Genomic DNA, 22,989 nt, shown 5'->3' on the forward strand with positions numbered 1-22,989 from the left:
TTCGTGTGCAGGGCTGTGAATACATCTCCGCTGAATACTCATGATCAAACACACAAGTGCAAATGTATCCATAAAATAGGTTTATTAACATATCTTAAAGAGACATCTGCTCCCTTCTTGCCTCTTCAATGCGCTTAACGCATCATGCTAAGGCAATAAAACTAGGAAATACACAGAGACACACACACACACACACGCGTGTGCATACACACACACACACACACACACACACTGTAAGGTCCACCAGAGGGCTGTTGTTACAGCAGTTTCCCAGGCTGAAGCCTGGTAGTAGATGGCAGCCCTGGGTTAAGGTCCTGACATCACACACTTTTAGAGAGCCCTAACCCACCAGCTGGGGGAGCTCTAGAACAGGGGTGTCAGACTCCAGTCCTGGGGGGCTGGAGCCCTGCGTAGCTTTAGTTTTTTCCCCTGATCCACCACAAATGATTCAGCTCAAGAGCTGTGTATTAATTAACTCAAGGAGGTGAATCGGGTGTGATGATAATTGAGGGGAACCCCAAAAATGTGGAGGGCTCAGGCCTCCCAGGACTGGAATTTGATAGCCCTGCCTTGGAGTAAGCAGGCTTCCAGCAGCTAATTTGAAATGTGCGTGGAGCTGAAGGAACACAGGTTTGTGTGGCTTAACCACCTGAACAACACCTCTGCGCATGTGCGCACATCACCCTAGCCAGGGTCCAGGGTTTGAGTCACATGACAAAAGCATCACAGAGCTCTGAACACCATTAAATCGTTGAACGGTTTAAGATCAGACTACAATGACAGGTACACACATATGAAAATATACTAACATGTCATACAGTGATGTTTTACATACAAAGTCAGTACAAAATAAACCCGGCATACATCCTCTCCACAGTAAATATGTGCATATAGATAGATATCCTATAAAACAGACCCTTTTAAATGATTATAGCTACACATGTAAAGCTCTATTGTTCAGTACCAGTTGATCCCTGACCATCTGAGCCAAGAATGATTTCTGAGCAGGCTTCTCCCAGGACGGCCCCAGCACACGTCTAAGGGCCTCGCCAAGCTCAGCACAGCACCCCTGACTAGCAGTGCCTTGTACTGCAGGTGTCCATACAGGTGTGCAGTCGGAGCTGAGGCCAGGGCTGGAGCATCTGGGAGGGCGTGGAGGGGACTTTGAGCCCTCTCCAGTGCGGGTCTCCACCCGACGTCAGTCTTAGCCTCTCACGGAGATCTTGTTCTCCACCGCTGCCAGCATGGCACAGAATCGAGAATTTTCATTGGCCAGAAGTTTAGACGGCTCATCAAACTCGACCACCTGTAAAAGAAGGAGGGGGGAAATGACCTCACACCAGTGTAGGAAGCTGCCGGGGCTGTGAGCGGAGAATGTGGCCACTGCTGTACCTGTCCCTGATTGAGCACCATGACTCGGTCACAGTTCAGCACAGTGTGCAGCCGGTGTGCGATGGTCAGCGTGGTGCAATCCAGAAAAGCACTACGGATTGTCTCCTGGATCAGCGAGTCTGTCTCCGTGTCCATAGCAGCAGTGGCCTCATCCAGGATCAGCACCTGCCAAAATTGTGCAGGGGTAGGTAGAGCCTGTTAGCAAGGAACTGTGAAATTTCAGACATTCCTCACTTTACATCATTATGACTTATACACATATTTATATTGTGCCTTATAGTTTTATTTGCCATTCTTCCATTAGGTCTTAAGCAAAATCTAGGGATCAGGGAGCAATAGCATTTCACTACACGCCTGTGAATGTGACGGACTTGTGCAGGTCTGTGCCTCCGTACCTTACACTGTCTCAGCAGGGCTCTCGCTACACACAGAAGCTGCCTTTCTCCTACCGAGAAGTTCTCTCCATTCTCCAGCACCTCGGACTCCAGCTTCAGCGGCAGCTGGGCAACCTGGAGAGAACGGTGAGCATGGACAGACTCAGCTTCTCATTTAGTGAATTTAGAATTAAGTGATTGGCCTCAGCTCTGACTGCACACCTGCAGTACAAGGCACTGCTAGTCAGGGCTGAGGCCAGGGCTCTTGCTGTGTACAGACACCACAGTATACAACGATGAAATGTGTTCCCTGCATTTAACTCGTATGTGACAATGTGCCATAGCACCATAGCAGGGGGCAGCTAATTCAGCGTTACAAGTGCGCTTCCCTAACCATTAAGCCCCACTGACCGTATATGGTATATGGTGGGCTTATCCATGTTTTCCAGTGCATGACCTGTCACCTTTGACCCCTGACACTTACACATTCTTTCATGTGTGTCCTCTCCAGAGCATCCCAAATCAGGTCCTCTGCATACTGGTTGAAAGGGTCCAAGTTAGACCTAAAGAACAGAAGTCACCCAGGTCACCGACATTACACCAGCATACACACTCCTGCCACTGCACCCCCCCCATACCTGACAGTCCCACTGAAAAGCACAGGGTCTTGTGGGATTATGGACATCTTGCTGCGTAGGTCCGCCAGACCAATGTCACAGATGTTGATGCCATCAATCCGGATGGTGCCGCCACAAGGCTCCACCAAGCGAAAGAGCACCACGCCAAGAGAGGACTTCCCTGAGAGAGGACACACAACCAGCCAATCATAATCCAGAGAGGCACACGGCCAGCCAGTCAGCATCCGGACAGGCACACGGCCAGCCAGACTTCTTGGAGTTACATTAACGATGTTTCCAGGCAAGAAGGAGTTTGACGCACCTGAGCCAGTTCGACCTACGATGCCGACCTTCTCTTTCGGCCGGATGGTGCAGGAAAGCTTCTTCAGAACCAGCGGCAAATTGTCTCGGTACCTCATCTCTGTGTCATGAAACACGATCTCGCCTTCCTGGGGCCAGTCTGTCGGGGGGGCCTTGTTTTTGATTCGGGCAGGAGCCTCCAAGGCCAGGGACTGGTGGTTGAAAGGCCAGTTAATTAGAGTAGATGCACATTGCACAGGAATGGGACCCAGCTCACCTAGATGTAATGGGGAGATCCCTCTCACCTGGATGTAGTGGTGAATTCTCTCCACAGAGGTGAAGCGAGCCTCAGTCTCAGACGCCAGCCTCACGGTGAACTGGAACAGCCCAGTCAGCTAGATGGAGGATTGGGAGAGACGCACTGAGCGCTGTCCTGGTGGAGGTGGGTGGGCTGAGAGTGGGATTGGAAGGCAGAGCCTCACCTGCACAGCGTAGGATATGGCCAGGCCGGCGTACGCGGGGGAGATCTGCCCGTGCATGAGCACCATCATCAGCGCAGTGATGCTGATCAGAGCCACGCTGATCAGGTCTAGACGCACGGCCAGCCAGCGCATGGCGCAGCTGAACAGGTAGAATGGGGCCTGGTTCTGATCCAGCAGCTCCTGATACCTGGGAATGAACCCGACGTCGACTCATTAAGCACCAGAAAGGTGGGGACATGGGCAGGGCCGGGTTTGTTGTTTCTTCAGCCCCATGGATATTGTCACGTTGGGGCCAGTCTAGTGTAGTGACCATCTGTGTCCAGCAGGGGCTCACGAAACCTCAGGAGACGCGCATATATGCGTGGTTTGAGTGGTGGTCAACACAGTTGTTGGCCAAAAGCCCCGACCCAGTTGACCCCTGGGGGCCATGTCCCCCCCCCCCCCCCAAACTCACCTGTTCAGGAATTCCTCCCCTTTGTTGTAAGCATGCACGGAAGTGAGGCCCTGGATGCTGGAGGTCACGTGCGACAGGAAGGGTGACTGCGTGATGTTGTCCAGGCGCTTCAACTCCCGAATGAAGATGCGAGAGACGATGTGCAGCACCGTGAAGAGAATGACCAGGGGGCCCACAGATACCAGGAACCAGGGGAACACGCTGCTGATGACGCCCAGGCAGAAGAAGACCAGAATCACGTTCTGGATGAACATCTCTGCTTGGAACGGGAGGCGGGTGTCCACTGGGGGGGGGGGGGGGAGAGAGTTGTGTCAATACGAGAAACATCCGGTGGACGGACATGAGAAAGCTGCTAGATAGGCGTCCAGCTACCTTCATCCATGTCCTTAGAGAAACGGTTGAGGATGCGGGCTGTTGGCGTTGTGTCGAAGAATTTCATGGGGCTGCGTAGAATTTTCCGGAACAGCTCCTCATGGAGCTGGGTGGATGCTCGGAGAGTCCACTGAGCAGAGGATGGGTAAATGTACAATGTGTACACACACACACACACACACACACACACACATACACACAAAGAAGAAAGGGTATGTATACCATTCTATCACACACACAAAAACAAACCCGAGTGCTGCATACCTTGACAAAGGCAATCCCACGAACCACCTTAATAAGGAGCATGACGCCCATGGAAAGCGCGTAGATGGCAGCATAGTAGTGCATCAGAGGATGGTCCTTCATACTGTCACTCACCACAGAGCTGTTCCCCTGCCACAATGTCGCGTTCTGTACATTGGGGGCAGCAGTCAGTCACAGGCATGGAACTGACCTGATACTCACGTCTTATGAGTCACATACGAGGTGAGACACTGACCCCGCTGCCCTGTTTGATCCAGTAGCTGAGCCACCAGTTGCTAAAAGCCGTACTCCCCACGTTGACCATGAAAAGAGCCAGGATGAGCAGACAGACCAGCGGGCCGCCCGCTGCCGTCATATACACCCTGTAGACCGACCAGGGCACTGAGCCCCGCCCACGCTCCTCTACCTGCATCAGCTGACCTGCGTTGTGGGGAAGAGAAGGACAGGAATCAGACAGTGACTCATGGACAGTAGCATACAGGAGAGACAGAGACTCGGACAGACAGAGAGGTAGCGATTCACAGAGGAAGAGACCCAGTCAGACAGGCAGACACGTAAACTGACTCTCAGAGGCAGACCTAGAGTCATTCAAAGACAGACACAGAGAGACACAAACTCACAGACACTAAACCTCGCAGACAGTGAGGCAGAGAAAGAGACTTGCAGAGACAGACAGTGACTCACAGACAGACTCGAACTGTGACTCACAGAGAGGCAGACAGAGACACAAATTCACAGGCAGTAATTTATAGAGGCAGAGACACCGAGAGACTCAGAGAGGGACAGAGGGACTCACCGCTGTCCTTGTTGACGGGTGTGTCCTTTTTCACTGATCCTGCCTTTTTCTCTGGAGGTTTCTTCAGAGAGTTTCCGGAGGTCTTTTTCGTCACCTGACATAACAGAAGAGCGTTAAGGCCTCTCTCTCCCCGTGCCTCAGAGACATACATGTACGCGCTCGATGTCCCCTTGCCTCGACGCAGGGTGCCTCCCCCAGCTGTAGGCTGTTGAACATGGCCGCGTAATCGGCGTTGAGCCGCATGAGAAAGTCATGCGTCCCCTGCTCGGTGATACTGCCATCCCTCATGACGATGACGTCGTCGCAGTCCACCAGGTACTGAGAGAGAGAGAGAGACGCCACATGGCCATTACACCCAGTAAGATTCAGGCCGCCGCGCGACGGGGAACATGAACGCCCCACACCTGTAGCTGATGGGTGATGAAGAGGACGGTCTTCTGACGCAGCTGCTTCTTAATGGCGTTGTTGAAGATGTGGTTCCCCACGTGGGCATCAAGGGCACTAAGCGGATCGTCCAGGATGTAGATGGCGCGGTCACTGTACAGGGCCCGGGCGAGGCTGATGCGTTGCCGCTGCCCCCCACTGAGGTTGGCTCCACGGTCCCCGATCTGATAGGTCAATGGGGAAGGGGAGGATGGTGAGACGTACAGCAGAAAGGCACCCCCGCCTACATCTCCCAGAGGACATCAGTGTTACCTCGGTGAGGTCTCCACAGGGCAAGATGGCCAGGTCTGGTCTCAAGCAGCAGGAGCTAATCACCGTCTGGTATCTGAGTAGCATAAGGGGCAGGTCAGGCCTGTTCGGACCCATGGCAAGCCTACTTGTCCCCCTGGAAGTGACCTCTACTCACCTCTCTTCATCATAATCCTTCCCAAACAGGATATTATCTCTCAGCGAAGTGTTGAGAATCCAGGCCTGCTGGGCCACGTAGGCAAAGTCTCCATTTACAGCCACTGAGCCCTCCAACAGAGTCATCTGGGGGGGCAGCATGTCAGAGGTCAGGGCTGAAGCGATAGGCTTCCACAGTCCACAGTACCTGAATCAACCTGCCCTGAGAACAGTGTACCCCCCCCCCACCGAAAACAGGTTACCTGGCCCAAAATGGCAGAGATGAGGGATGTTTTTCCACTGCCCACGCTGCCGCAGATGCCCACCAGCTGGCCCTGCGTCAGAAAGGAGAAAAACGCAACACAATTCATTTTTATGTAGCACCTTTCACAACAGAGTCGCCTCAATGTCATCAGAGTGAGTAATGTCTCCAAAAGCTTGCTGGGGGGTACATCAGGGCTCAGACCTTGGGCACAGAGAGGTCGATGCAGTGCAGGGTCCTCTGGAGCCGCTGGCTGACTGTGGGGATAGGCGTAGCTTCGCCCTCGGGACCGGCCGGTTCGCCTTCAGCCAGGAGCTGTCTGCCAGGATCCTCTGACTGCTTCCCCACTTCCAGCTTCTCTGAAGACTTCTGGCTGCGCCTCTGGGTTAAGCCCACCGAGGGAGTGCCCCGTGGTGTGGGCTGGGCACTGTGCCCACTGGTCTCCCATGCGAAGCTGGCACTGCTGAGTTCGACAGCCACATGAGGGCGCTGTGGGCACGACTGGATTATTTCCACCTCCGGCATCATGAGCAGACTCTGCATGAGGGTGGAAGATCATGAAGGCAGGTATGCACACACACACACACACACACACACACACACACACACACACACACATATACAGGTATGCACACACAAACACACACACAATGCTTAGTCATCTGTAGGAGAAACCAACCTTAAACCTCTCCATGGCCACAGACGCCTCAGAAAGAGACTTGACAGAAAAGGGTGTGACCTTGAGCGCAAATGTCATGGCATTGAAGACGGTCACCACGGTAAATGCCTGTTGGGTACAAAACAATAGACGTTCTCCAGGAACCTCACCCTTCAAGACAATTCACATTGTACCTGCAGGGCAACTATGATGTCATACCTGGGCTGCAGTGAGATCATACCCCAGGAGCATATGGGCGGAAAAGGTGGCAACACTGGCTACTACCACGACGACTGGAGCCACACCCACTGTGATGCTCTGGAAGTATCCAGTCCATGCAAGGATCTTACGTTCCTCCTCACGGATGCCTGTGGAATGATACGTATGCTGAACCCATCTGCGCAGACAGGTGTATGCAAACACGCATGCAGACAGGAGTGGGACCCGGCCACTTACGGCGCACTTCCTGAGAGAAGGCTTTGACCCAGGCATACATCTTGATGAACTTGATGGAGTTGAGGATCTCGTTCATCTTTTGCACACGCCGGTCCGTCATGGTCACGCCTTTCCTCCTGAAGTAGGCCGTCAGTCTTGAGCTGAACATCTGGCACATACAGGCGACAAGTGAGAAAACTATCCTTCGTTTTTCAAGCCAAGTTAAGTCAAGTTAAGGTCAAGTGGGGTCTTTACTGTCACACCAACCATATTCAGTACACAGCGTACGGTGGCACGGTTCTCCAGGACCGCGGTGCTACATATATACATAAAGTGCAGAGAGAGACAAGACAAGTGCAAAACAAAAAAAGTATGACAATATTAACACAAAATGTTAATGTGAACAACGTTGGAATGTTGAGATTTTAGGCAAAGACGGGAGCAGTAGAGTTACAAATAAATAAATACATGAATAAATTTGTTCAGGATGCTGAAGCCCACGATCTGCTCACACTTTACTTGTGTTTGGAAGTATCTTCTCATTACGTGAGATGAGAACAGTGTCTGCCTGTTCAGCTGTCTGCCTACCCCCTTGCCCGCTCCCCTCCCACCATGCCCGCCTGTGCGATTGGTTACCATTGCAGGGTAGAAGAGGATGAAGACGGCAGAGCCCAGCAGGGATGTGGGCCCCAGGATGACCAGGTTGTAGATCATCCCCAGCACGGCGATGAGCGGCCCTCCAGCGAGAAGACTACCCACGGCGGCTGCCTCGAACATCCTCTGTCCATCACTGGAGCACAGGTTGATCAGCTGGGGACAGGAAAGGTGCTGTCACGTCAGCTCATGGGAGTTTTACTTACACAAAAATGTTCTGAGGGCAGGAGGAACAATGATTGGTTCAGAGAGATAACCAATAACATCGCAGATGAATCCGATTAGTTTTCTCTCTGAACCAATCATTTTTGTATAAGTAAAACTCCCACATGCTGTCATCTCATCATAGAGCACAGGAAGTAGCCCTTATGGCCCCCAGCCCGCCCTGGCTGCCCCTCACCTCGCCCATGGACTTGTCCTTCATGCTCCGCAGTCGCAGGATCTTGTGGAAGGCCATGGTTAGGATAGCACCTCGCAGGCGCGTGCCCGTGCGATAGTTAAGGGCCCAAGTGAGGGCCAGGGACCAGGATCGCACCAGTTCTGTGGCCAGCAGGCCCAGCACCAGAAGCAGGCCGTAGGGCAGGTCCGGCTCGGCCCGCTGCGTGTACTCCAGCAACCGCTTCACCACGAAGGCCTGTGGGCGAGGGGCAAGACAACACAGGCAGCGTGACTGGCCGCACCCCCACTGGCTGTCCCCGCCCACCCACCGCATCATCAGCAGCCTCAGCCAATCATGCCATTCCAGTGCAGCATCACAATATCCACTCTCTCCTCAGAAACAGTACAGACACGCCGCAATACCTCCGCTGATTAGTACCCGCGCCTCGGAAGGCGTACGCCCAGCGTTTACCTGTGCTGGCCTTTTTCTATTAAGGTCCTTTGGAAAAGAACAAGAGAAACAAATAAAAGCCGGCAGGGCCATTTTGAGACAATCATTCCAGCACATTCCACATTAAGACAATGACGACGGGAACAACATCTCTCCGAGTTTCAGTCCCACGGAATCAGCGACATCATACCTACAGTCACATGGCCGTGTGGCTGAGTGAGGAATCTGTTTTTAATGCCTGAAAACAAACATCAGCACTTTAATTACACAGAAAGTGCAGAATAAGGGGAGAGAGAAAGGGAGAGAGAGGGGGAAAGGGAGAGAGAGAACCAAAAAGTGATACAGCCATGAACAATGTCCACTCACATATCCAAACACACACTCAGCACACACACACACACAGTGCCAGTCCCACACAGTTCAAGGTGTCACCATCGTTTATTAGCATAGAAAATCAGGCTAAGTGTGAACCCAGGCAATCACAAAACAGGCTTCATTAACAACGCAGGAACAGAGCAGATGCAGTGAGGACCACAGTCCAGTCGCAGAGTCCCAGGGGGCCACAGGCCCTTTCCGGTGGCTTCCGCGCCCCTGCTTCCGGTGCCGCCGCTCGACACTCAGTTTCTCTGTCTCCTTTGTCCAGAGTGAGACATGGCACTAAGCAAAAGCAGCAATGTCTATCGGGAGGGTCCATCCTGCGCTTCCGTGCGCGGTGGGGGGGGGGGGATCCCGGTGCGCCCATCCCATGTCCACCCCCAGTGTCCCACACCCTTACATTCTGTGTCCTGGCCCTCCATGGGGCTTAGCAGTCCAACCATGGCACAAGGGAGGGAAAAAAAAAAATAAAAATAAAAAGCGTTCATCGCAGCCAAATATGGCCCCGGCGAGCGACACGGGCTGCCGGCTGAAGTCGGTGTGGATCGGCGTCGTCGCACGAAATGCGTGCGGCTAACAAGGACCAGACTCCTACCCTGTGCACGCCCTACGACACAGGCATGAGCAGACACCCATCATGTGCAGCAGTCAGACAGAGCTACAGCAGGAGAGTGCCCCCTGCAGGCAGCCCAAGAGAACGTACCCTTACCTGTCAGCTTTGGACGGCTCCGCGCCCCGCCTCCCGCGATATTTCCCTCCGCAGTTTAACGGACGGCCTGTGAAGTCTGAAGAACAGCCTCTGTCACATGTCCCTCCAGGGGGAGTGGCAAGCTGAGAGTCCAGCGCCCCCCACCCCTGCACGCATGCATGCACACACGCACGCGCCCGCGCGCACACACACGCACACATGCACGCACGCCTGGGGGGGGTTGCCTGTGCGGATGTATTTCCACCCCTTCTCACAAAGTTAGTTTTGGAAGCCGAGTCTGATTGACCGAGCAGTTTGGCCCACCTGTCGCGGTGGTTGCTGTAGCTTTGGTCACATTACTAAAGGCGTGGCCCTATCAGGGCCCTGTCCTGAGAGACCTGCCAATCACATGTAGACACATAGGTGACCTTGAGGTTACCTGGGGGAGGGGCTGTGGAGCAGGCAGACAATGCAGGACAGAGAAGCTTGTTACATACCCCGCAGAGAGACAGTGACAGAAGCTCTCCTTGGAAAAAGGCGTTGCGTTAACCCTGAAAGCCCTGTCCTCTTGCACACCTGCAGACACCTGCCTAAACCTACAGAAAGGCTACAGACCCAAGCAATTCAAAACAGCAATGCTATCTTCATCATCAACATCATCATCAAAACAGTGTCCTGACAACCACAGAAAGCAAGGCTGATCACATAGGGGGCTCTTAAGTTAACTTAGAAGTCAAATGAGGTACTATACATCAGAGGCCAGAATAATGTGTGACATTGTGGTACTAACACAGAACTGCACTCAGGCATGCTGTGGACAAGTGTTTAGTTATGATCTCAACTGTTCTATTGGCCCCGCCCAGTTGGACCCTAGTCTGGGCCACTACCAATGAGCTGCTGGCACTGTCCAATGAGCTTCTGCTGCAGGGCTCCTGTAGTGTTCTGACATAAAGGCTGTAAATGGTCAGGACATGTGCAGTCTGGACTTCCACAGTCCCTAAAGGAGCAACATCAGGCTGGCTAACACTAGGCATTGATCACCATGTTTCGAGGCCTGAGACAGGCCACCATCAGGGAGCTGATGATGTAAAGTCCTGTAATAGGACCATACCATTACGCCCCTACGGGGGTCTGCACTGCAAGGCAGTGTTGCATTTCAGATGATGGTGAGACTGAGGTAGGCTTTGTCAAGTCCAACCGAAAAACTCACCTGTAGACTTCGCAAGTGGATCAAAGTGTGTGTGTCAGAGAGAGAGAGAGAGAAATAGGGAGAGGGAGAGAGTATGAGAGATAGATAGAAAGAAAGTGAGAGAAAAAGATGGGAGGCACTTACTGGACCACTGAAGCCTGCCAGCTGCGTGACCATGAGGCAGACGATGGAGAGCAGCAGTCGTGTGCGGCAGAAGGTCCAAACCGCACGGCACAGAGAGGCCTGCGCCCCGCACACCTGGAGCTCCTGCTCCCAGAGTGCCGTCAGCCTGGGGGGGGGAGGCAAGGACACGTCCAGGGTCACTTGATAGTATATAGTCATATCTGCAGATGCGATATGGTCTTCCCTGCCACTGACCTCTTACGGTTAGTCTCTCCACTCTCCCAGTGTGAGACAGGCCACACATCCCCCAGGAGTAGCTGGCCCTGCCGGTAGGCCTTCAGTGCAAGGGGCGTTAGCCAGGACAAGGTCATGAAGGAGAAAAGGCCAGCATTGTCCACTGGGTGCTGGTGCCTGGGGTGAGGGGAGAGGTTAGGGGCGGAGCCAGACATGGAGTCAGAGGCTGAGAAAGAGCTGTTCTAATCTAGCCAGAACAACAGCCCAAACCGGTGACCTTAAAAGATGAGTGACTCACTTGCTGGTGGTGCGAAAGGGCTTCAGCATGTTCACGGTTTGCTGGTACTTCCTCCAGCCAATCACCTCCTCCTCATCCTCGTTCAGGTGGGTGGTGCTTCCTCCTTCCAGAGGGAGGCCTCCCTCCGCCCGCGCAGCTGTCTCCAAGGCATCCTGACGAGACACACCACAGAAACACCGTCAGTCATGTGATCTCACACCTAAGCACAATCAGCTTCCAAACCATCTCAGCATTGTTCCAGGTAAAAACAAACAAAGAAAAAAAAACTCAACGTTATTCATATGAAACGAAGCAGGACTCAGGAAAAAAAATACTGCAAGAATTACAGAGGCCGACGTGTTTACAAAGTGCTAAACCATCAAGCCGGCTCTGAATAAACAAGCTTGCAGCCTCCACAGCACCCCCATCACACGTTTGCCTGCTAATCTCACGTTGCACAGACATGCTAACAGCTCAGAGGCTACGCTACCATCCAGCCAGTAGAGGGCCCAAAGAGCTCTGACGTCACAACAGATGGCTATTATTGGCTACCCCTGCTGGCCGAGCAGCCAATGAGACGCTCAAGGTTATATAAACAACAGAAGCCAAGCATGGGGTATGCTGGGGAACAGCCAATCAGCTACAGGCACTGCTTAGATACTCTCTCTTAGGAAAGGGAGGGGGATGGAAGGAGAAGCTGCTCTCATTCTGCTGACTCAATGCGGAGAGGAGGGAGAGAGAGGAACAAAAACACAGAACACACACAAAAGCTTGCGCACTGTCTGAACAAAACAGCTGCTGTTCGACCATTTTGGCTTTAACTGCTCAAGGTCTCTCACTGCTGGCATACCCTTGTGTGGAAGGGAGGTTGGCAGTAATGCAAGATTCTACAAATCAAGCTAAAAATGGACATTGTGATCTGAACAGGATGTACACTGCAACAGCACAGTCAACAAACCCCCTCCCCCCCCCCCAATCACTACCACCTCCAAAAACCCCAGAATGAGCATGCATTCCCCTTCTGTGTCATCAGCCCCCTTTTGCACCCTTGAAATTTCGGTGAGAGGACAGCCAATTTCTTCCTTGTCTGTCAGGCAGGAGGAGGGAATGGGGTTGACTGACTTTAGACTAGAATGACACACCTGTGATTCACATGCCAGACAACCAAGTTGGAGGCAGCTTACAGCTCACACCCTCACTGTAACCCCGGTCAAACTCTGGGGCTTGACCTACCTGCACCTTGGAGAGCTGATACGAGTCGGTCTCTGGGCCCGGTGGAGCATCTGCACTGGGCACGGTGCGATACCCTGGGCCCACACTCAAGTAGTCCTTTCCTAAGTCAAGGTCTTTCATCTTCCCTGCACAACATAAGGCTGCTGACCACTTCTTCAGCAAAAGCAGTCTTCAGCTGAAATTTCTAGGAAGACACAAAAGACAGGCAACTATTTAGAAAAGAAGAGACTCCTAAAATAACCTAAGCATAACCGACTGGGATAGGAGTACTTCTACAGAACCATCCTAACTAAAGGCGGTCAGTGCCGAACTACAATCATGTACAAGAAGGTGCAGCACCTTATCTTACCATCCGACTTATTTGATACTTTATCTCTATATAAGAGCTTTGGGGCATCAATTTCTCCGATATACCGGACAATATCTTCACAGAAGGGTAGAACAGGTCCAGATGGTACGTCGAACAGGTGAGCAAACGAGTCGCGTTGCGGCTCCTCTCACGTAACTGCCGAAGATACGAGGCAGGTCGGGTACGGAGATCGGGAAGTGGGACCCCGTCAAAACAGAACAAAACAAAAGTGAACCCGATGTTTGTCCTTCTGTTACACGTCACATTTCAATACGGCTACCGACCATCCAGAACAAATGCATTTTTGTGTTGTGGTGTTTTGCGCGACGTCCACCACCCGTCTGTCCCATTCCCAAAGCGCCAGCAGTGTCCTGCTGCAGTGACATAGTCTGACAAACTCATCACACAACGCCCAGCGACAACCCGCATCTAAACGCATACAGGAAGCAATAAAAACAGACGCCTCCTTTATAAGGAAAAGATATGCTAAAGATCAAATACATCATTACCCAATATGTGATATTCACGTCTCATCCGTATATCAAGAACCAATAAGTATCATAAAATATCGCCGGAAATTATTTAGATCAGCGACCAATAAAAAAAACCGTTAAATCCCCTTTTATACGTCTCCTTACATGGGGTTACTACATAATCGCCTTTATTATAACGTTTTAAATGTTAAGAAATGAAACGGGATGACGACGAGTCATGTTTATTAAAATAACTGATTTTCTGTGTTGAGATGTTAAAAATAATTTAAATTTAAAAAATCTCCCTGGCAACAGATACCTACGTCTCCACCTTGTCAGTCCGGAGATCCAGATCAAGCGCTGCAGCAAAAACAACTTCTTTATAAAGCAGCTTTTTAAGGCGAGACACGGGGATGCGTTGTAGGGAATTGTAGTTAAAAATCAGGATGCTAACAGTTTATAACGAAAGGACCATGCAAAAAAAAACTACAGTTACCGTGACTTTATGCGGTAAGGGAGGGCGATTTGAGTCTGGGGGCGGAGCGTACGCTTTTACGTATGAATGCGTGCGCGCACTTTCGGTGACGAGCTGAACTGACATCTGGAAATGAAAATTTGGTTTACCAGCTGTAGTTTCTTGTCATAAAACATTCATTGTAGGTTATTAATATACGAAAACGTCCTTATCATAAAATGCTAAACACCAAACAAGCGGTTATTCTTGTATGATGTTCCCGTAATTATAGTTCAGCAGGTAGTGTGTCTTTAGCAGATGCAGTAAAAGTGTTACTTTCAGGGCAAAATGAAAATAGTCGCCTCTCGTTTAAAACGCCTTTTACAGTAGTCGTGGCGCGTCGTTTATCTGTTGGTTTTCACTGTCTACGTCATTGTAAGAACGCTCGAGGCCGACAGAACAAAGCCAACAAGCACCCCACGATACGTCAGGTTTTGTAACATATGTAATATTTGTAACTCTTGGTCAACATACCAGTGACTCACGACACACAGTCAAGTAACTCAAAGAAATACTGCTTGCAGGATTAAAACCTTGCTTCTTTTTATATGTAGAAAGTGCATTAGTGTTTCTCTATCTACTCCACACCCTGAACTTCATAGCTTTGATAAACTAGATACCAATTACTTTATTAGCTGCACCCAAGTTAAAAAAACAGTAATTATACACTAGACCCACGTTTCTTGATGGCTGCGGGCTTAACCACATACTTCCCATTCGTTTGTGACATTCCACTTTCTGTATAGGGCACCAAATAAAAGCAATCTAAATTTTCAGTACAGAGGACAATTCAGGGTGCTGGTCTGGTGACCGGTGTCAAACAGTTCAAATACTTAACTTAGGACTTACTTTCTGTTACAGTAAGTAGCTAGAGGTAAGCCCACCTCAAAAATAAATGCAAATTAAACTGCAGTAAATTAAATCTAACATGTTTCTGGCTAAGTAATAAATCTTCTTTATGAAACAGGTCCCTGGTATCATTTAATGGCTTTCCGACTTGCTGTACTGGAACAAGGTTAATTCGAGTGTGACATCATTCCCAGCTCCGTGTTCTGACCTCCAAGGTAAACGGAATGCAGCGCAAGCAAGCAATTCTACAGCCCAATGCATGATGTGAAGACAGTGATAAGGGCCCCAACCCTAAGGAATAGCTTGCAAAAACAAATGCAAGGCCCTGCATCTCATCTATATTCAGGGCTTTCCAACTCACCTACTGCATTTGCAATGACCTCTGACCTCGAAGAAGAAAAAGGATATAGTTGCTTAGCAAACTCTTTTTCAGTTCAAACAGCTGTACATTTTTTTGACCTCAGCCACAAATCCTGTGAAAGTTGGAGCAACATGCCCAACAGTGTGTTGATGCGGTCATCCACAAGTACACAGGGCCACACCGACATAAAGAATCACATGTGAAAAGCCAATGAACCAACAGTGACACCCCCCATTTGCCACCCCATTGACTGCTCGGGCACACGCTGCTTAGGGATTGGACCACTTTATTTAATGTACACAAAGGCTCACACACGTGATGGATACAGCATCTGGAAAGAAAGGGAGAGAGAAAATCTCATTACATTAAGTCACCTGCTAACACTTAATGGCCACAATGATATTTAAATAATATTTAGAGCTTCATTCACAGGTAAATAATGTTAGACAGCCTCCTAATATAACCTGCAAGGTGGGGAGGTATGGACTCTCTCACAACCACCCCCCCCCCCCCCCCACAAACCTGGTTTTCAGGCCAAAGGAAATGACACTTTCCACAGTTAAATCTGCTCACACTGAGTTAAAACATTAGTTAGTGGACAAACAGCAGCTGACACTCACCACTCGTACTCTGTGTCCGATGGCTTTAGCGGGCAGGTTGCTCCTGAACTTGGCACGCACCATCCCACTGCTGCCATGGGCACGTGTGATCTTGCCCCAGATGACCCTGGTCTTGTTGGGCTGGCCACCAGGGGTCATTGTGTTTCTGCGGGACAGAATGAGAACTTCAATCTCAGCAGAGCTGGCAAGTAAACGGGGGCCACGTCGGGCACAGAAGACTGCAGCAAGATGGAAACCACAAACACGGGATGTAATTGTCTTGACTAGAGACCACTGACAACAGAACAAATGATCAGGTCGATGTACAAGGTGAAATAAGCTGCACACACGGGACAGGAGGTACGCTCAGGAATATCTAAGGAATTGATAGTGCATTACTAGGCATTTCAGCAGGCGGAATCTGTCGGTCCGGTGCAAACTAACTACTGTACGCATGTGCCAAGTATGTCTGTATGCATACACAGACAATGCTGTATAATGTATGTACACACAAATGGAAGCATGCACTAGGCGTTATAGGACCATCACTGCCTGTCATACATTCACTCGCCAATCAGGGCACTTAATAGCCCCACCAGAGATTGAAGCACTGAAACACGCACCTCCTCACTGAGCACCAAACGAGGCCGCCCAGTTCAAACTTACTTCTTAGCCTTGTAGACGTAGGCACAGCGCTTGCCAAGGTAGAAGTCTGTCTCTTCGCGCGTGTAGACCCCTTCCACCTTCAGCAGAGCCGTGTGCTCACGCTGGTTCCTCAGACCACGCTTGTAGCCTGTGAAGATGGCCTTGCTCCACAGTCTGGAAAGAACGGGAACATGGCAAGTTGTGTCATCTCGAGTGTCACCTACGTGCAAGTAAAGGTCGCAAAATTCGGGGAATTTTTGAAAGTCAGAAGTGGGAATTAACAGGAAATTTGCAAAATTGTAGGTTAGCCTGTAACAGACAACTTAAATGGAGTTGGAAGAAACAATTTTGATGGAACTAATAGCGATATCGTTATGTATCCAAGTGCTTGTATGTAACTGTGTGGAAAAACACCCCAAAATAAGTATCTGCATCAAAATGCACTGCCTATAAGTCATATTCACTGTTGTATTATTCATACAGCTTGCTTACTTCTCTGTATCTGACAGCTCGCATGGAGTTCCATATTTCCAAAATTCCCCAGCTTAACTTCCAATGGAAAGTTTCCGGAATTATTTATTATTTAATTCCACTTTGCAACCCTACATGCAAGCATACAATGGAAAGCTTCATGCTTTCAGGACCACAGTGCAACATATGACAAGGGAACAGAGGCTATGCGTGCACAGCACCATGCAGTGCAAATAATCTGAAGGCAACTAATACATCCAACATTAACTGTATCAGAAACAAACGATTCTGGAACGGAATCTGGCATTTAATACACAGACGGTTAGTATGTATACATTCCCAAAGAAACAGTGTACCTTAACAATGAAACAGCGAAAGTTTATCTACGTATTAACACCTTAACAGGCACCGGAAATCAACTGTAAACAAATTAATATTCAAACACACTTATTACACTCCCGCTAAAAAAAAAAAAATCATGAAGAGCTGTCAGAACATTCACCGCAATCACTATGGGGTTGCAATGACCCTGCCGCCCCCAGACACGTGTGACGGGTACAGGGGCTACAAACATCACCGACACCCTCTGACGGTGTCACTACACACGCCGCTGATATACCGGTACATCCATAGCCACGGTAATGAGGGGAAGAAGCCGAAGCGCACGAACTGCTAATACGACGATACGGGCCGGGCTGACAGTGCTCTACTCACCTTCCGGGCATTATGATCGTCAGGCGTCCGGCTTCGTAACCTGGAAGGAAAAGAGAGAATCGTTAGGAAAGGATCCGCATTATGTAGAGGCTACGGACCATCCAAGAGAGCCGCTCTTCCGTTAACGTTAACACTCAGACGGCCATTTTGTACCATTAGCTACACAGCCAGTTGGTTATACACTAACCTATGGCGCTGAGGTATTCTTTACGGGACACCCTCTACCTCAAAGCCACATATCGTATTGCACGGGACACCTTAATCGAAACCAGTTTATTCAGAACTGCATTTAACAGTTAGTATTAAAGTAAGAGTTAATGTGAATAGCCGGTATGCTGGCAGCTCACGGTTGGCTGAAGCAGAACAGCCAACATCCACTAAATATCTTTGTCATCCTAGTCTCTTTTATAAACACATCGTAGAGAATATTAAGTGGAAAGTGTTTTCTTTATGAACCAATAAAAATCACATCCCAAATTCGTATAACGAACGTTGAAAAACCTATTTATATTTGGGTTGTTTTCGTCTCTCACCTGCACAGATGTAAAAAATGGAGGAAAAGGATAAGCCCAGGGCATGCTGGGAAATTAATGCCATGTGTGACCAAAGCGGCGCCTGATTATAAATATTTTATTTATTTCGGAACATGCATGTATATTTTACATTCATGACACAATGTAAAGAACAGTGTGTTTATCGTGCTTTGTATTGCTACCTTTTTTTAATAATTTGATGTCAGTGTTATTCTCTATACCAATGTTATCTAAGAAATATCTAACCATGAGACCAGACTACTACAAATGAACTTTTTATTTATTATTCATGTAATTGATTTTCTTTTATTTTGTACAATTTAATTTAATGGAAAGGTCTGTTATTTGCGATACCTTGTTGCCATGGTTACGCAAGTTTACACAAGCGGTAAACTAACGAGCAAGGTAAGCGGCATGTGCGGTTATAATTGCTTTCCGCAGCTTTAATGTGCTTCGGACTTGGAGAATGTAATAAAGATATTGGAAGATCCACATCCATAGAGCAGGTGCAAAAAAGCTAGCGTGTTCCGGTAACTTTATTTTTTCCGTTTTGCGGGGACACCGGCAGGATGGCGTCGCCTTTCAAGGCGGTGGAGCTGCTGAGGATAACCACGGTACTGGAGGACTGTGCTGATCAGCTGGCCATCCTGGGAAACATCATGCGGGCTCGACAGGGTCGTTCTGCGGAAGAGGTGTCTAGCTATTTTGCCTTTTCGTCCTGTAACGTTTATGCATTGCACTGTTATATCTGCCCCCCTCTGCATCGTTGAAACGTATCGCTTATATTCTGGTTTTTGATTCGTGCATCTTGCCTGCTCTCTCGGTCTGTCAGGCTGCCACAGCAGACATTGGGGATGTACCACATAGGTCTCACAGAGAGTTGGGAAGTCCCGTCTTACCTGCCTACCTGTCCAAGGTGCAGCGAGACAGGTGGGTACAGGCACACTTTCCCATGCATGCACACTCAGCAACATGCTACCGACACCATGCAGCATAAAAACACACACAGCCGATTCTCTCAGAGAGATTGCAGATTTTCTATGGATTTCTCAGGGACTATGTGGACCAAGCAATCACAGCCTTGTTGGAAGAGCTACAGGCAACTGGGACATTCAACAGTCTGCTATGCATCGTAGATGAAGAAGAGAAGCGGAAAAACCAACTACAAGACGTCATCCTGAAGTTAGAACCGTACTATGTGGTAACCGGCTCAGTATGTTGATGTCACGTGACTGTGCACAAACTGTACTGTGTGTGGCAGGGAGGAGGAGGGCAGAAACAAGACCAAGGTCCTGCAGAGACAACTGCAGGATATCCGAAAGGAAAACGCCCTGAAACTACAGGTAAAGGAAGCCCATCGCATTCATCACTGGCAGGGATAAACAGGGTCCGTGGGGGAGCAGGTGCTAGGCTTCCTTTGAATATGGATATATAATGCATATAGCATTCTCTTTCCAGGACCGAGATTGTTTCATAGCTCACCTTAAAGACCAGCTACAGGAGACGAAAGCCAGGACAGCACTGGAGAAGAGCTATGTGACAAAGTGTTCCAAACTGCTGGTCTATCAGGGGCAGAAGCTCAATGCATGTTCTGAGAAGCAGCTGCTGGAGATGATACAGGTGCCTCTGTTCACACATCAGTGCCAGTGTTGAGTGGCTGTAGACTGACCTTTGGAAATCTAATACTCATGAATCACAAGCCAGGTCAGGCAGACTTGACCAAAGGAAGAACTGTCCAGGGTCATGGGTCTCTCATGCCAGGGCACAGAAAGCAGTCATCCTTTGTAGGTTTACGAAGATCTTCATTTGCTGCTTTTGCTCTCAGTTTCTTCACGACAGGATGGAAGAGGAAAAACGAGCTCGTGCTGAGATGGAGGGATTTCTTAGGAGGCACCAGGCAGTACGAAGCTGAAGGAACCTGGGGTTTGACTAGCTTTCAGTGTGCAGACACTGTGTTATGGAGTATAAGTGTAATAATGTGAATTGTAACCCTGCATACTACCTTGTATGAATAATAATGGATTGCCAGACACTTTTGTGTGCCGTGGGGCGACTTTGTTGCGAAAGACGCTATATAAAAAAAAAAACGAATATATGTCACATATTAGAAGAATACGTTGCCCGATTAGTATGCTGTACATGAGAATGTGTCACCGGATGTCTCCAAGCACCTGGAGGAGAAGCTGGAGACGTGGATGGAGCAATATGAAAGGGATATGGAGGAGAAGCAGCAGGAGATCAACACCCTCAGGAATGCCAGGGCCAGCAACCTCCTGCAGCTGCAGGAACTGGCCAGGAAGGCAAGTCTGCCGGTCCCACAGGTCTGCCTGCTCCTCTTCCCCCTCAGAGATCTGACCAGGCTACCACTGTGTTCTAGTACCAGCACAGCGAGCAGGTGGTGAAGGAGGACCGTGTCCAGAAGCTACTCCTGCACCAGCAGCTGGAGACGGAGCGGAACCAGAGGATCGCTGCCCTTAAGGTCTGCTATGGGGCTGTATGACATGTGTGCTCATGCCCTTTCCATGAATGTGCTGCTGGTTGTATATTAGGCCTCAGGATCCCTCCTCTGTTCCCTTATGCCCCCCCCACCCCTTTCTCCCCCAGATCCAATCGTGGTGGAGAGGCACTCTGGTCCGCCGGCAGATGGGCCCCCACAGGAAGGAAAAGAGGATGACGACAGCAAAGAAGAAGAAGAAGAAAAATTAAATAAAGGGAACTAAAACGGCCACCATGTGACCATCTGATCAAATGTTCACATGACCAGTTTGAAATGGGGGCAGGGGTTAGAAAAAAACACACACTTAGGCTGAATGAAATTCATTTATTTATGCTCTTAAAGTAACCAAATACCCGCTAGAAGTACTGTCAGCTTTCGAGTCCAAACTATGCCGTTTTCTGATATTCATATGACCTATAACGAGGAAGTTCATAAGAAGCGGCTCCATGAGGACTTGTGATCATAAACGTACGGAATGTACTAGAGTCACTGTGGTGGCCAGCCCTGTCCTCAGGGGAGGAGAACACTGCACGAGGACAACTATGTCACAGTCCGTGTCAGCAGACAATAAAGAGGTGGCTGAATCAGATGTGACTCATTCCCTGCTCCGAATGTTACGGTGGACACGACGCGTCAGTCAGGTCGCAACGCAGCACGGCTGTTCCGCACGTTTGCATCATCTGGGAGGGAACAAACCTCACCTGATTTTTCAGCCTTAACCGGAGTCACATCACACCTAAGTAGGATTGCATTTGCCTGGGAGGGTGCGTGACACCGAAATCAGTTACAGTACTGCTAGAAATGTCGCTCACCTACAGGACCATGTGAAGGAACAGCGCATCAAAATGATAAAAGCAGGCAGAAGTCCGTGCAGCTGGGCCAAACTCAAGCTCACCTGGACGGCTCGGACTGGACCAGACCTCTTTTTCATTAAATACCATGTCAGGAAAAGAAAAAAATAATCTGTACAGTAGTGTTTGTCTCGACTAAATTTAATAGCAAAACTACTGGTGTCTGACCTACCCAGAGTCTCCGGCCTGCACTCCAATGGAAGGACGGACAAATTAAGAAATATAAAAATCGTAGTGTGCTTGATTAGACTTCTCCAGAAGAAAACATCTCCTTCAAGTGCTTTCCTAATTTTAACTTTAGGGCACACTACTAAACCGTACTGCAGCATTTTGCATACCTTAAAAAAAATGCAACTGTTACATGTATTTCATTTCATATATCATACTAAATGTAATACATATGACAGTTTCAGCTACTGATCAGGAGGAGGACCAAACTACCCTGCGTTTGGCTCCACCTCGTGGTCATTTACGGGACTGCAACTCCCCACACGTCAGTGTAAGAGCAGAGTGTGGGTGCCCCGTGTTATACCCACGCTTATGCCCTATAGCTTACTGCATACTTCAAAATATGCTGCGGGTATCATGAGAAAAGGTGGACAAGCATCACATCCCACACGGACCATGCAGACAACAACAGTTACTGCACAGTCAACGATCCCTCAAAGGGACCAGACCCAGAAAGAGAATAATAAGACCTATCTATGAGTCATAATGATTTAACGTTTGTTTTAAAGTAAGTTAATGAGGTTTTTATAAACATCTCCCTGTCCTCTTGACTGGTTTTAAAGAGTTTGTGTCAGTCAGTTGAAAACAGCTGCTGGGACAGGTCCGACACTGCCCCCCCCCAGGAAGCTGATTGGAGGTTGTATTGCAGCTGACATTAAATCTCCACCTTTGGCCAGGTCCCATGGTGTTCCACCACCTCTTCCGGTCACAAAAGTAAAGATTTTGGTTGGGAGGGTGGGTTTCCTGCAATGATCCATCCAAGCATCAGTCCTATATGGTGACCACAGCAGCCGGAGAGGTGGGGGGGTGCTTTGGGGGGGCTAGTTCCAGCAGAGCCTGCACTGTGCCTGCTACTTGGGGCAGCCCACTCTCTTCCAGAATGTGCAGGGGGAGGCAGAGTGAGGCCTGATGGGAAAGGGGCATGTCCAAGGCCGCGGGCATGGTGGGGTGGGGGGGTGGGATGAAACACAGACACATCAGTGGATGGAATGGAAACAGGATCATAACGAAATGAACACAACAAAAAAAAAAAAAACAAGAATACAAAATAAATTCAACATGGTAGGTG

General features: G+C 49.5%; 3 protein-coding genes across 12 annotated transcripts; 1 reads left to right on the top strand and 2 right to left on the bottom strand.

Annotated features, from left to right (window-relative positions):
• Positions 1-67: 67 nt before the first annotated feature.
• Positions 68-14,128, bottom strand: abcc5 (ATP-binding cassette, sub-family C (CFTR/MRP), member 5). 9 transcript variants are annotated; one of them, XM_048980794.1, is made up of 30 exons: positions 13,982-14,128; positions 13,251-13,341; positions 12,837-13,020; positions 11,625-11,776; positions 11,348-11,503; positions 11,114-11,258; positions 8,289-8,522; positions 7,871-8,044; positions 7,256-7,403; positions 7,019-7,167; positions 6,821-6,928; positions 6,346-6,678; positions 6,143-6,214; positions 5,902-6,026; positions 5,748-5,820; positions 5,456-5,659; positions 5,226-5,369; positions 5,052-5,145; positions 4,491-4,675; positions 4,256-4,402; positions 3,992-4,121; positions 3,620-3,902; positions 3,166-3,352; positions 2,989-3,078; positions 2,706-2,895; positions 2,405-2,564; positions 2,251-2,329; positions 1,788-1,901; positions 1,393-1,557; positions 68-1,306 (listed from the first exon to the last, which is right to left on the bottom strand). In XM_048980794.1, the coding sequence occupies exons 3-30, from the start codon at positions 12,954-12,956 to the stop codon at positions 1,205-1,207; spliced, it is 4,263 nt and encodes a 1,420-aa protein (XP_048836751.1). In that variant the 5' UTR covers positions 12,957-13,020; positions 13,251-13,341; positions 13,982-14,128; the 3' UTR covers positions 68-1,204. The 9 variants fall into 9 exon arrangements, with proteins under 9 accessions (XP_048836751.1, XP_048836747.1, XP_048836749.1 ...); XM_048980790.1 differs by having other exon boundaries at positions 13,186-13,341; XM_048980792.1 differs by having other exon boundaries at positions 13,176-13,341.
• Positions 14,129-15,651: 1,523 nt separating this feature from the next.
• Positions 15,652-18,406, bottom strand: rpl35a (ribosomal protein L35a). Its single transcript, XM_048980299.1, has 5 exons — positions 18,345-18,406; positions 17,812-17,851; positions 16,648-16,800; positions 16,003-16,147; positions 15,652-15,713 (listed from the first exon to the last, which is right to left on the bottom strand). Exons 2-5 carry the CDS (start codon positions 17,820-17,822, stop codon positions 15,690-15,692), a joined length of 333 nt encoding a protein of 110 aa, XP_048836256.1. The 5' UTR covers positions 17,823-17,851; positions 18,345-18,406; the 3' UTR covers positions 15,652-15,689.
• Positions 17,713-21,782, top strand: LOC125711422 (dynein regulatory complex protein 9-like). Of its 2 annotated transcripts, none has more exons than XM_048980297.1 (10): positions 17,713-17,735; positions 18,913-19,036; positions 19,177-19,274; positions 19,398-19,526; positions 19,606-19,687; positions 19,803-19,964; positions 20,170-20,244; positions 20,513-20,644; positions 20,722-20,823; positions 20,949-21,782. In XM_048980297.1, the coding sequence occupies exons 2-10, from the start codon at positions 18,914-18,916 to the stop codon at positions 21,048-21,050; spliced, it is 1,005 nt and encodes a 334-aa protein (XP_048836254.1). In that variant the 5' UTR covers positions 17,713-17,735; position 18,913; the 3' UTR covers positions 21,051-21,782. The 2 variants fall into 2 exon arrangements, with proteins under 2 accessions (XP_048836254.1, XP_048836253.1); XM_048980296.1 differs by lacking the exon at positions 17,713-17,735 and adding an exon at positions 18,478-18,749.
• The last annotated feature ends 1,207 nt before the right edge of the window (positions 21,783-22,989 follow it).

Source organism: Brienomyrus brachyistius, chromosome 17 (genome assembly GCF_023856365.1).
Source record: "Brienomyrus brachyistius isolate T26 chromosome 17, BBRACH_0.4, whole genome shotgun sequence".
Taxonomy (NCBI): Eukaryota; Metazoa; Chordata; class Actinopteri; order Osteoglossiformes; family Mormyridae; genus Brienomyrus; species Brienomyrus brachyistius.

Excerpts from the sequence above, each read along its gene's own strand:
- abcc5 (XM_048980794.1), bottom strand. The coding sequence starts at position 12,956 with ATGAAAGACCTTGACTTAGGAAAGGACTACTTGAGTGTGGGCCCAGGG. Across the intron at positions 7,168-7,255 it reads CTTCTCTCAGGAAGTGCGCC|GCATCCGTGAGGAGGAACGT; the intron begins GTAAGTGGCCGG and ends ATCATTCCACAG. Across the intron at positions 3,903-3,991 it reads CTCTAAGGACATGGATGAAG|TGGACACCCGCCTCCCGTTC; the intron begins GTAGCTGGACGC and ends CCCCCCCCCCAG.
- rpl35a (XM_048980299.1), bottom strand. Across the intron at positions 16,148-16,647 it reads TACGTCTACAAGGCTAAGAA|AAACACAATGACCCCTGGTG; the intron begins GTAAGTTTGAAC and ends TCTGTCCCGCAG. Across the intron at positions 15,714-16,002 it reads TCGGACACAGAGTACGAGTG|ATGCTGTATCCATCACGTGT; the intron begins GTGAGTGTCAGC and ends CTTTCTTTCCAG.
- LOC125711422 (XM_048980297.1), top strand. The coding sequence starts at position 18,914 with ATGGCGTCGCCTTTCAAGGCGGTGGAGCTGCTGAGGATAACCACGGTA. Across the intron at positions 19,527-19,605 it reads CTACAAGACGTCATCCTGAA|GGAGGAGGAGGGCAGAAACA; the intron begins GTTAGAACCGTA and ends TGTGTGTGGCAG. Across the intron at positions 19,688-19,802 it reads AAAACGCCCTGAAACTACAG|GACCGAGATTGTTTCATAGC; the intron begins GTAAAGGAAGCC and ends TTCTCTTTCCAG.